Genomic DNA, 13,494 nt, shown 5'->3' with positions numbered 1-13,494 from the left:
GTTTAGGACCACACCTCCAAAAAAAAACTAAACCGCCCCCAAAACAGAAATCCAACTTCTAAACATGAACTCCGTAATGAGTAGCTCGGCTGTTATTGTTGATCACTTCAAAAATTCATTTCGGCATGCTTGATGCAAGCGTTTCCATGAGGTGAGTGGGATCATTTCTCCAAGTGGTGAAGACGGCCGCACGAAGGCCATCTACTGTCTGGAACTGTTGTCCATTTTTGTAAACTTCCCTTGCCATCCATCCCCAAAGGTTCTCAATTGGATTTAGATCAGGGGAACACGCAGGATGGGCCAAAAGAGTGATGTTATTCTCCTGGAAGAAGTCCCTTGTCCTGCGGCCGTTGTGTACTGTAGCGTTGTCCTGTTGAAAAACCCAGTCGTTACCACACAGACGAGGGCCCTCAGTCATGAGGAATGCTCCCTGCAACATCTGGACATAGCCAGGGGCCGTTTGACGCCCCTGCACTTCCTGAAGCTCCATTGTTCCACTGAAGGAAAAAGCACCCCAGACCATTATGGCGCCCCCTCCACTGTGGCGCGTAGAAAACATCTCAGGTGGGATCTGCTTGTCATGCCAGTAACGCTGGAAACCATCAGGACCATCAAGGTTAAATTTTTTATCAGAGAATAAAACTTTCTTCCACCTTTGAATGTCTCATGTTTGGTGCTCTCTTGCAAAGTCCAAACGAGCAGTTCTGTGGCGTTCAAGGAGACGAGGTCTTTGAAGACGTTTTTTGTTTTTGAAGCCCTTCAGTCTCAGATGCCGCTGTGAGAGACCCTGCTTATGCAGTTCAACAACCTGACCACTTTCAAAAAGGGAGAGTTTTTTTGCCTTTGCCATCACAACGTGTAACTACCTGACAGAAAATGACAATGAATCCACATCTTTGCACAGATTTGGCCTTTTAAAAGGCATGTGGTCCTAAAATTTGGATCAGCTGAAAAACAGCCTGTTTCAGTTTAATCGTTATTTTCAATTAATTGAATGCTCAAAAAATGTTTTGTCTCACTCTCATTTCTTCTTGTTGCATGTTGAAGCTCTACTTGGAACCTTGTTAAGATCCAACAATGTAAAATATGATTTTTTGCCATTTTTCAAGTGGTCTTAAACTTTTGATCAGGACTATATTAGCCCCCTTAGGGGCTAGAACCCTTGTCCTATTCACCCTAATAATGATCTATTAGTCTATTAGGGTGAATAGGACTTTACACTATCCCTGCTGCCCTGTATTTGTGCATACAGCAGCAGGGAACTTACCACGGCAGCCAGGGATTTAGTAGCGTCCTGGCTGCCATGGTAACCGATCGGAGCCCCGCGATTACACACGATCGCAGCACCCTGTCATAGAGGTCGGGTGCTGGCTATATGATTCTGCAGCCGGCACCCGCCTCCTGTATAGCCTGGCTATGAGCTGTGCGCTGCGATTGGCCAGCGCTGCAGCAAGGGACACGCCTCATACAAAAAAATCAGTCCAGTGAGCGCAGACACCGGAGCCTATACCGGGCGAACGGAGCAGCGCCCAGACATACTAGTAAGTGCAGGGGGACCCCTGGGCGCCGCTCTGCCCACTGATATAGATGGTTTTTAGTTTGTATACAAGTGAAAGGTCCTCTTTAATGGGCGAGTTATCTTCATTGGTGGTGCAGTGGCCACAACTCCTCCTCTTCCTCTCAGTCTTCTCATTGGTGGCAGCCGCAGCAGCAGCACAAGGGGGAGGGAGAGTGACTCCTTCTCCACCGTGCTGCTGAGGAAACATGGCGCGCGCTGAGAGCAGTGTGCGCCATGTTCTCCGATAGTAGCCTGCGCAGCAGTGCAGCCTAGTATCGCAAAAGGCAATTCCCGGTATCGAATCAATACCGGTACAAAAGTATCGATTGGGTATTGATAATTCGATACCCTGTGCAACCCTAACTGGAAATATTTGAACAGATGTAACACAAAGAACAAGAAGCAGTTTCAGTCCATGGACCATGACGTTTTTGACGGGGGACCACTACATTTGTTTTCAGTTTATTTCTTACATCAATAATATGTCTTTCATAGCCCGTATAGGCTGGCTATGTTATCCGTGACACATACAACATATAATACTTGATGCCATTGTAAACTCCTGGTCTTGTCTGCTGGACTCTAGAATCTCAACAGAACTCCCAAACAGGCCCCAACTGTGTACCTAATATGTGTCTATGTCTTCGCAGCCCCCCCCCCCCCCCATTTTAACCCCTTAACCCCATCTAAAAATTTTACAAAACAGTCCAAACAACATTAGACTACATGTAACATCAACGAAGCACCTGCCCCAAAAGACTGATTTTTAAAAAGTGCAAAAATAGATGTTCTTACTTGTAAACACCACCACCAAGATTATTGCCAGGTCTATGAAGAGAAACTGGAAGTCTCCCAAGTTGCTGAGAATCTAGCAGGGAAAGAAGGAGACAAGTATTTAAAATAATTTTACTATACATACTTGTCTGTCAGACCACACTATTCTGAAAAGCAAGTAGACAAGACAAGTGACTAGGAAGGAGCGTAAAAGTGCCATGGTCGCCTCAAACAGCTGATTGGCGGGGTTACAGCAGTCGGCACACCGCTGATCTGATATTAAAGGGGTTCTCTGGGAATTAAGAAAATAAAATTACTGAAAATACTTAAATATTACTTTATTATAAATATATTTCCAAATACCTTTCATTAGTTATAATGGCTTGTTTTGTCTGGGGAGCAATCAGGGGAAAAAAAATGGCTGCCGTCCTATTAGTACACACAAAACCTGTCACACAGCAGGACAAGTTACTTCACTACACTGAGCTAAAGAGCTGCCTCATCCTCCTTTCTGCTCTACAGTTTAGTACGATCTTCTTTGAAATCTCTGTAGGAATGGAGTTCATGAGGAGACATGAAGTACAGAGAGGAGGGTGGGGATGTAGCTAATAAGCAGCAGCACTTGTATGCAGTCTCCATTACCACAGCCCCACATTATTACAGACTGTCCTGTCCATTCTCTCTGAACTCCATTCCTACAGAGATTCAGCTGAAGATCATATTACTTGTATTCAGGATCATAACCCCTGACAAGGGCAGAGAGGAGGATGAGGCAGCTCTTTAGCTCAGTGTTGCCAAGTAATTTGTCCTGCTGTGTGATTAGGACAGTTTTTGTGTGTACTAATAGAACGGCAGCCATTTTATTTCTCCTGATGATTGCTCCCCAGACAAAACAAGCCATTATAACCAATGAAAGGTATTTGGGAATATATATCAAAGTAATATTCAAGTATTTTTTTTTTTTTTAATTCCTGGAGATCCCCTTTAATGACATATCCTGAGTATAGGTAATAAAAAAATAAAAAAAACTTTAAGGGGAACTTTTCATTAAAAGAAAAGACCTTTTAAAGGGAGTGTTAGCAGTTGCAGATGTAAAACTGCTGACAGACATAGGTAGGGGACAGGTGGTAGTGCATACTGGTCATTGCTCTGAACCAATTATGTGCTGTAAAAATGAAACTACGAATGCCGCTGGCTACACTCATACATCATTTTTACAGCACTATTTGTTCAGAGCAGGGACAGAGGTGTGCATTACCTCTTGTCGCTTGCCCCTACCCATGTCTGTCAGCAGTTTTGCATTCATGGAACTGTTGACAGATTCCCTCTAGTATAACAACAACTGAATTACATTCTAATAGATGGATAGAAGGCAATTTCTGACACATTAGATGTCCTGGTTAACCTTCCTAGGTGCAGCACAGTAAGTATTAGTATGGGTTTATAGTGATGTGATTGTATAATACCTGTGATAAATACTCACAGAATACAGCAGAGTAACTGTGAAGTACTGGATAATACTGTACAAAGCCATGAATTTAAACACACAGAAAGATGTAATCAGTGCTGCACGTCCTTCCCTGCAACAATAAAGTAGTGAGACATGAACCATTCAGTTCTATGGAGAAATGTACAATAATCATTAAATAGTAAAAAATGTCAGTGCAACCATTTATTCTTTATTTGCTTTCTAAATGCAAAATTAGGTACCTTTCTAATCTGGTCTACTGCCGTAGAGTCTATACAACTCCTGTACATGGATGAGTTCTCCTGGATGCTGTCTGCTTTCTCTACTCTCCCCTACCCTGTCTTAATCTCACATTAGCACAGTATAAGACAGCAGCAGAAAGGGATGGTAGGAGGTTACACATGAAACTTGGAGGGCAGGTTGCAATCCAGAATAAGAGAAAGTCTTAAAATGAATGAAGGAATGGAGATACCAACTTACTGCAACTTTTACACTAGGGAGCTACTAGCATATTTCAAAATAATATATTTTCCTTGCAAAGCTGTCGATAGCCTTTAACATTGATTTGCACAAAAAAGAAATACAAAAAATAAAGTATGGAATAAGCACTCTGCCAACCCACCACCCTCCATGTACACCATTAGGGTTCCTTGGCATCCATTATCACATTTTTAAAGGGATATTACAGCTTCTGCAAATAAAGCATATCCATTGTACAATAACTTTGAAATATAGTTTCAGTATAAAATTTAAGTACTGGGGAAAAAAACGTGCCCTGGTCATGTAAAGAACACAGATGCATAACCCATTTCAGATCTGAAAGGTAAGATAAATGTTTTTCCTATTTGAAGTTTTTTTGTTTTGTTTTTTAAATTTGCTGTAAATATACTGACTAGAGTCCAAATGAAGCCACAAATAGTTTTTTTTAATTTACACAAACATTAATTCATACCGTATCAGGTTTGGTACACAGGCAATGCTAGGAGTCCTGGATGTGAAAGGTGATGCCACAGATGCCTCCAATTCGGACAATGATATCCCTCCATGAGCTCTCTTCAGTGCCTGTGAACATACACAAGGTCAATAACAAAAATTGGATTTTTGTACTTACCGTAAAATCCCTCTCGTTAAATTAATTGGGGACACAGCACCATGGGTATATACGCCAAGCTACCACTAGATATGAAAAAGGTTGGCTCCGCCCAGGTAGGCTATACCTTCTCCACAGACACTAGGCTAATCAGTTTGTACCAATAGCAGTAGGAGAGAGAAACAAAAGCAAAGAACCAACATGTCCTGGACTGGGGAAGGAAAGAAGAACAGCAACCCGGTGACAGAAAGAGAAATTAAAACAAGGGGTGGGATTTGTGTCCCCCCAATGAACTGAACGAGAAAGATTTTACGGTAAGTACAAAAATCCAATTTTCTCGTTAATGTCATTGGGGGACACAGCACCACGGGACGTCCCAAAGCAGTCCCCGAGGGTGGAAAGGAAATCTCATGCAAAAAGTTGGGCGCACTGGTGCAGGAGAACCATGTAACCCAACAGGACCAGGAGAGGCCATAGCATGAAATGGTAAATAGAAAAACAAAGGAAGTGAGCCGAGAGGCTCTAGGACCAGCAAGAGTCCAAAGAATTTTTTTTTTTATGGGAGACCGCCAGGATACCAAGGACAAATGCCTGGGAAAAAAAGGCCATATGCAGGAAAGGAACAAAAGGAAACACCCAGCTCCCCCCAAGGTGGGAAAAAAAGAAGCTAGAGGATAGGGAGCAGGGCTAGATGTCCTGCGCAAGAACCGAGAGTTGAACACGTGTGCACTAGAGAGCCAGAGGAAGGATCTGGAAGAACCAGGGCTCCCCCTGAAGAGAGCAGCACAACCGGAAGGCGTCTGTTGGTAAAGAAGAGAGGACTCCAAACAGCCTAAGGAGGAAGAGTTCTCAAATCGAGGGAAAGCTCCAAAGAAGTGGCCAATATGAATGAAAATTGCAAATCGGAGCAACAAACTCCCAGGTACAAGGACATGAACCTGGGGAGAGGGGAAGAGAGGTTAAAGTCTCAAGAGAGAAACAAGCCTATGGGGACTCAGGAAAGAAAAGAACCAAACCGGGCCCAAAAAAAAAATAAAGAAAAAAGCTAAAAAAGTAGCAGCAAGACCTGCAGGAGAAGAGCAGGTAGTGTCTGCCCTCCTAAAGACACTAGAGTAAAACTAATTAGCCTAGTGTCTGTGGAGAGGGTATAGCCCACCTGGGCGGAGCCAACCTTTTTAATACCTAGTGTCGCCTCCTAGTGGTAGCTGGGCATACACCCATGGTGCTGTGTTCCCCAATGACATTAACGAGAAACAGATATTTACAAAACCTAAAAGAAGACCGAGCAAGTAGGCAAGGTAAGTATCAAGCAGCCCATTTCCAAATTCTGTTTAGCGTGTATAAGTTAATAGGAAAAGTCAAAAGAGAGTCATTCATCTAAAGAGTATTTGGTCTACAGTTATTGAATGTGTATGGCCAGCATTAGTATGGTTATAGACGTAATAACTATAACCTATATTCTATAGTACTAAAAGAGCATTTCTGACCAATGAAAATTTGTTCCATCTATCAGAATGGTATCAAACTCATTTCAATCATTTTTGGTTGTTACTGCCACAATTCAGTTATAAAAAGGTATTCCAACTTTTAGATGCTTATTACCTATTCTCCAGATAGGTCCCCAATATCAGGTGGTTGAATGGCAGTGAACTGGAGGTAAGCTGCAGTATGTCGTCATTATACAGTAGACGGAGCCTTATGCTTCTGGGTCCATCTACTGTTGTATCATCTCATACTAACACGATGCAGTGCATAACCTTTAATGTCAAGGGGCTCAACTCCAACGCCAAGAGGAAACTCTTGATTTTGGAATTGAAATCCCTTAAAGCGGACATTGTGTTCTTACAGGAAACACACTTTGATGGCAGCTCCTCCTTCCGTTTTGCCTCTCACCTTTATCCTACCGCTTATTCGGCTACTCATAGCCGTCGGAGGGCGGGTGTTGCCATCTTGGTGTCTGCACAGTGTCCCCTCAGGATTGAATCTTCAATATTAGATCCACAGGGCCGTTACATTATTCTCCGTGGCCGTTTGGCGGATAGACCCATCACCTTATGTAACATTTATGCACCAAACACATCCCTGACTCGCTTTCTCGGCGGAATCTTCCGCAAGGTGTTTGGTGAGGGAGCGGACTCCTCAGAGCCCCTTGTTCTCCTTGGTGGGGATTTTAATGCAGTGTTCTCTGAATCGATGGATTGCATGGCCCTTCCAGGTAGACCAATACACTCGACACAGCAGCGCTTAGCCAGAGATTTTCGTAAACTAGTGTGGAAATACTCCCTGTATGACCTCTGGCATCTCACTTATCCCACTGATAGGTCCTTTTGCTTTTACTCTGCCCCACATGGTTCACACACCCGTAATTGGTACCAAAGAGGTAATCTTTCGACCCTCAGACTATTGGAGGGAGCGGACATGGGCCGAATCACTTGGTCAGACCATGCTCCTGTACTAGTTGACATTAGTAGTGAGTCGGGCCATGTACACCATTGCCACTGGAGACTTAATGACTCCCTCCTGAAACAACCTACCATTAGGGAGGAACTCCGCGAACGTCTGAAAACGTACTTTGACCTAAATGAGGGATCAGTAGGGGGATGTCCGTCCTTTGTGGGAAACGCATAAAGCGGTCATGAGGGGTCATTGTATTGCAATAAGCTCAAAATTAAAGAAGGACTCGACTGCCTTAGTCAAGACCCTTACGTCCCGCCTTCAAACACTAGAAGACAAGATGGCTGCTCATCCCTCACGCTGCACACAGACGAATTGTAGATACTAGGGCCCAATTGAAGAGTCTAGTTTTAGGTCGTGTCAGCAAGTTATTACTTTACACACGACAGCGCTATTATGCTGGGGGAACAAACCCCACACTTTGCTGGCCAGACAACTTAGGAACCACAGCTCCCAAACGGGGCCGAGTGCTATTAGGGGATCTGACGGAACAATCCACTATGACCCCCGGGTGATAGCGGAGCGGTTCTCAGCCCATCTTCCCTGTATAACTTACCCTCCGACCTTCCCACAGATGAGGGACTGAGAGATAATACACTTCGGTCTTATTTGGCACCCTGTCGCTTTCCTACCCTATGGACTTCCGACCTTGCCGCCCTTAATAGTCCGATCACGCCGGAGGAGATTGGGGAGGTGGTGGAACATCTACCTGAGGGTAAATCCCCAGGGCCTGATGGCTTTTCGTACAAATATTATAAGACCTTTAAGACTGAACTAACCCCTCACTTAGTAACCCTATTCAATCATTTCCTAGCTGGAAATGCAGTACCTCCCCCAATGTCTCACTCGTATCTCACGAGGATTCCAAAACCTGGGAAGGATCCGCACGAATGCCCTAACTATAGGCCCATTGCCCTACTTAACTCAGACCTTAAGATTTTCACCAAAACCCTAGCTACCTGACTAAACGTCTTTCTCCCCTCCCTGATTCATAAAGACCAGGTGGGATTTGTCCCGGGCCGTCAGGGGGCCGACAACACACAAAGAAACATTGACTTGATAGAGGTCATATCTCGCTCGGGTGAGGAGGCGTTACTTCTTAGTTTAGATGCGGAAAAGGCATTCGACCGTTTAGGTTGGCCTTTCCTCTTTGCTACCCTCCAGGCTTACGGCCTTTCTGGCCCATTTGTTAGAGCCATTCATAGTCTATACTCCTCCCCCACAGCGACGATCAGACTACCTCATGCTCAATCTCGACCCATAAACATTGCTAATGGAACGAGGCAGGGTTGCCCCCTATCTCCCCAACTTTTTGCCATGTGTGTCGAACCCCTGGCGGCCAAGATCAGGGCTTGCCCGGATATCAGAGGTGTTATGGTCAAGGATAGGGAGTATAAGTATCGCTATATGCTGATGATATCCTCCTTACCCTTACCAAGCTTCACATTTCCCTACCAAACCTCCACTCCATCCTACAGGAGTTTGGTCGTCTCTCGGGGTATAAGGTCAACACCCATAAAACTGAGGCCCTCCCTCTTAATCTTTCTCAGACGACCCTGAGCTCTCAAGGTTAAACTTTCCTTTCCATTGGAAGACGGATTCACTGCGATATTTGGGGGTTGACCTCCCTCCCCGATATGGAGAGCTTTACAAAGCTAATTTCCCATGTATATATGCCGAGATTAGGGGTCTTCTAGATAGGTGGCCCCCTCTCCCACTCTCTCTCATGGGACGTATTGCTGCGACTAAAATGACGATCTTGCTCAAGCTTCTGTACCTTTTTGAGACCTTACCGATTAAAGTCCCCCTTAAAGACCTGAGATCCACTCGATCCCACCTCCTTAGATTCATATGGGCGGGAAGGCGGCACAGAATCCCAAGTCGGTTCTCCTATCTAGTAGGCACCAGGGCGGTCTAGGGGTTCCGGATCTGTCTAAATATTACTGGGCGGCCAAGCTACGCTCTGTAACAGCCTGGGCTTCCTTGCACCCTTATTCTGTCTGGATGCAGGTAGAAAGACTCTGGCTGGCTCCTGTACATCCCAACTCCATGCTATGGTCCGGACCTGACAGGACTCAGCCAGCCAAGGATCTCCTAGGGCCCATGGCTTGTACCAGACGCATCTGGCAGCAGTGCAGTAGCAAATGCCCTCTGGAGTCCATTCACTCTGTCATGACCTCGTTCTTATATCACCCCACGCTCCCTGCTAGTCTTATCACGTCCACAGCGAGACAATGGTTTCAGCGGGGGGCGTTTCGGTTCGCTGATATTGTGGACCCCTTCACTAGGGTCCTTATGCCGTTTACTACCCTGCAGGCCAAATATGATCTCTCCCCCCCCCCCCCCCCTCCTCCAACTTCTTTTATATCCAGATTAGGCACTTTGCCCAGTCCTCCGTCTTTTCAGGGGTCACAGTTTCCCTCCCGACTCCCTTTGAACGCCTTTGCAGGGAAGGGGTACATGCGAAAGGTTGAATTTCTGAGATTTACTCCATATTGCTGACTCCCTTCCCTGATTGGGTCCAAAGGCATTCCTACCTGGTGCGGTGGGAGGAATATCTGGGGAGGGCCTTGCCGGACTCACTCTGGCACCTTATATGGAGGAGGGCAGCGAAATCATCTATGTCGGTACTTCATCAGGAGAACCAATATAAAAATGTTATGTACTGGTATCACACTCCTGACCTCCTCCATAGAATGAATCCAGTAGTCCCGGGTGATTGTTGGAGATGTGGCTTACATAGGGGTACATTGCCTCACATTTTTAGGGACTGTCCCAAGATATGCCCCTACTGGACTGAAGTAGGCGCCCTCCTGAGTGATGTCTTTGGAATTGAAATCCGACCAGAACCTGTGTGCTTCCTCCTCAATGTGGTCCCCATACAAGTTAAAAAACATGCACTCAAGCTGCTGCTACTGATACTAACAGCAGCTTGTTGTCTAGTCTCCCGAGCCTGGAAAAGCCCCGAACCACCACGGGTCTCTGATTTGTATGCCAGGGTGATGGAGGTCCGAACAATGGAGTACTCCACTGCTATGTTTCAGAACAAAATGGCACTCTTCAATGCCATATGGGATAATTACTGGGCCACTAGGCAACCTTGACAATCTTGTGTGAAAGGAATGTTCTCTTCCCCTCCCCCCCCCCCCCCCCTTTTTATGTCTTTGTCTATGTCATTTGTCTTGTCTGTTGGGTATCGGTTGGGTATTATTGGCTGAGAAGCTCTGGGCCTTCGGGTCCTTAAGGCTCTCCCGCTTCTACCTGATGTCTCTTTGTTTAGGATACATTTCACAGTAGTCCTTCTTCGGACTGGTTACAGATAGACACAGTCTCGGTTAGTTCATGTTAATGCTTTCTTTTTGTTCGGTCTTCCATTCTTCATCACTGACTATTATAAAGTGTTACATATGCCCATCCAATATGTATGTGATGTGATTTGTGTATTATCCTTACTTTGTACTTCTGTGCAATATTCTACTGTAAAAGTATTTACATTTCTGTTTTACACCTAAATATACAATTAAAAAAAATTAAAAAAAAGAACCTGTCACATGCTTTTTGCACCCCAAACAGCCCCCGTTACTTGATGGTTTCTCCAGTGAACACAAGATCTCCACACCTCTAATTTGGCCCATCTGGCTTGAGTGATGTCCCAGAGCTGTAGAAAAGTCAGTATAAGGGCTCATGCACACGGCTGTGTCCATTTTTGTGGTCCGCAAAACACAGATACTGGCTGTGTGTGTGTTCCACATTTTGTGGAATGGAACGTCCTACCCTCTAGAGAACAGGACATGTTATAAATTTTTGGGGTGCCGCGGAATGGACATACGGATGCGACCCCATTAATGTGAATAAGTCCACATCTGACCTCCAAAAATGCAAATTGGATGCAGACAAAAAATATGTTCATGTGCATGAGACCTTAGCTTGTGCAAAGTCTTGGATGTGCCATCTTTTGCTGTTGCTCTTTAACTCCCCCACTTGTGCTGTACACCTTTGAAGACAGAGCAGGTTCACCAAGGTGTATGGCGCATGAACCTTATCTGAAGAGTAACAGCACATGGTCAACTTTTTTGTGGAGGCTGCTCCATGTCATTCATGGCATAAAGGCCGGCTTAGGGGCATAGAGAGCTTGACTCGTTCGGCTAAATCTCCACCCCCTGGACTTGAATTAGCTATTTTACATATAAGTTTTTTTCATTTTTTTACATGAATGATATAATCATTGGCTGTAAGATAGGGACCAATGGAGATGGCATCATGCGCACCATCAGATACTGGGGGTTGTTTGTGGGACAAAAAGCATTTAATAATAAATGCAATGATTATGGCACTTAGTAGTAACAACCAAAAACATTTGAAAAAATACTTTAGGAAATAGAAAAAAAAACAAGACAGGAAAAAAAAAATCCACTCATCAGTATTATAATGAGTGACATGTAATAAGCTAAACAATCTGGGCTGTGATTGGTTACTACAGACAACAAACCATTTTCTTTTAGACAGTTTCATAGATCTTCCCCAAGTTGTTTTATTTTAGGACATGGACAAACGCAGCAGCAGCATCATTCGTATGGATTTCTTGTCTTATAATCAGTTTTGTGCACATCTTGTCACTTACCCCACAATCATTTGCTCCATCTCCACACATGCCAACATAGTAACTGTATGAAAAAAATAAAAAATAAAAAAAAAGTTGTTGAAATTTATAACAATATGGAAAACTGGGCGTAAAAGGACAAAAGTGACAGATTTTTGGTCCCTGCAACCAAGTTTTTAGACAGGTAGTTAAAAGGAATGACCTTTTTATTTTGTGGTAACTGCTGTGGGTTTGATCCAATGAAAAATAAACAACACAACTTACTTTACCAGCCCCCTCTGATCCAGCACTGCCACTCCTGGGCTGCAGCCAGTGACCTATTCTTGTGGCTGCAGCCAATCGCTGACGTCAAGTCTCGGGCTGTATACCACTAAGGTCACTGATTGGTTCTAGCTGTATATGGGATGTCGCTGCCGCTGCCACAACAATAAGATAGAGCTGCAGCCCATGGCAAAGTGCAGAGCTGGACTTGAAAATGTATATATATTTTTTAAATAAAATTAAAAAAAAAAGTGACCGACTTCCAAGATCCGTCCATATAAACGTAGTTTGTTTTTATAATTTTTTTTGTATTTCTACCTACAGAGCTGTGTGGGAGCTTTTTTTCCGATACAGGTTTTTGAACAAATCTGTTTGGGATATGAAGCAGCCAGAAAAGGCTAATTTTAATCAATACCAATGCGGTTTATTTTTTTTTTGAAAAATGGGAAAGGAGGTAATTTCAAATGTTAATTATAATAATTTTTTATATATATATATATATATATATATATATATATATATATATATATATATATATATATATATATATATATATAATTTAAATTTAGGCCACCTTAGGGGGAGGGTTGAACATAGGATGATCATTAGAGAGCTTATACCAAAGACCGCAATAGTTTACTATTGCAGCCTATGGCAATAGCACTGTGTTCCTATTAGGGACAGGACATCCTAGGAGCTTTGTTACCTCCTCGCGAGGGGGCAGTCTGGTGGACAGGGGTAGTCTCACCTCTCCAAAATGACCATTCATTTGTCATGGTCACCAACTGATTTCCATGATCCAAGCGGCCTCCAATCATGGACACTGTCTGCGCATGTCTGCTGGGTAAGACAGCAGGCACCTGCTGTCTATGACGCCCACTAAGACTTGCCCTGTTCAAAATGTGTTTGCTTCTCACATTAGTCAGTAGATATGGCTGAAGCCATATGAGACTGATTAAAGCGGCTGTTGTGCCAGAGACAAAACCCCTGTTAAAAACCTGGCCTACAGACACAGTTGATTTTGCCAGGGTAGACTGTGTACAGACATTTTTGCTGCAGTGGAGATAAGGCATTACATGTAAGCCAAGTAATATAAGGCGAAGTATAGTCCACTATAAGAGCTGCTACTCTATGATGTCCTAATAAAGGACATCAACTGGGATTGTCTTCATGAGGTATTCATTCCTAAAATGGTGATTTTCATTTTTGAGTTTTTGATTTTCATTCCCTGCGGCACAACTTTTTTTTTTTTTTTTTTCTGTTCATGCAGAAGTAGAATGGCTTGTTGT

General features: G+C 43.9%; 1 protein-coding gene across 1 annotated transcript in view; it reads right to left on the bottom strand.

The window, feature by feature from the left end:
* The window catches only part of ATP13A3 (ATPase 13A3), a 201,444-nt gene that overhangs the window by 19,744 nt on the left and 168,206 nt on the right, over window positions 1-13,494 (bottom strand). Inside the window, exons 24-27 of the mRNA XM_040428333.1 lie at window positions 11,966-12,008; window positions 4,753-4,862; window positions 3,816-3,912; window positions 2,354-2,426 (exon numbers count right to left, since the gene is read on the bottom strand). Coding sequence (XP_040284267.1) covers window positions 2,354-2,426; window positions 3,816-3,912; window positions 4,753-4,862; window positions 11,966-12,008 — 323 coding nt within the window. The remainder of the gene's footprint in view (window positions 1-2,353; window positions 2,427-3,815; window positions 3,913-4,752; window positions 4,863-11,965; window positions 12,009-13,494) is intronic.

Source organism: Bufo bufo, chromosome 4 (assembly GCF_905171765.1).
Source record: "Bufo bufo chromosome 4, aBufBuf1.1, whole genome shotgun sequence".
Taxonomy (NCBI): Eukaryota; Metazoa; Chordata; class Amphibia; order Anura; family Bufonidae; genus Bufo; species Bufo bufo.
Note: the sequence above shows the minus strand (reverse complement) of the source record. Positions and strands in the feature narration are given on the sequence as shown.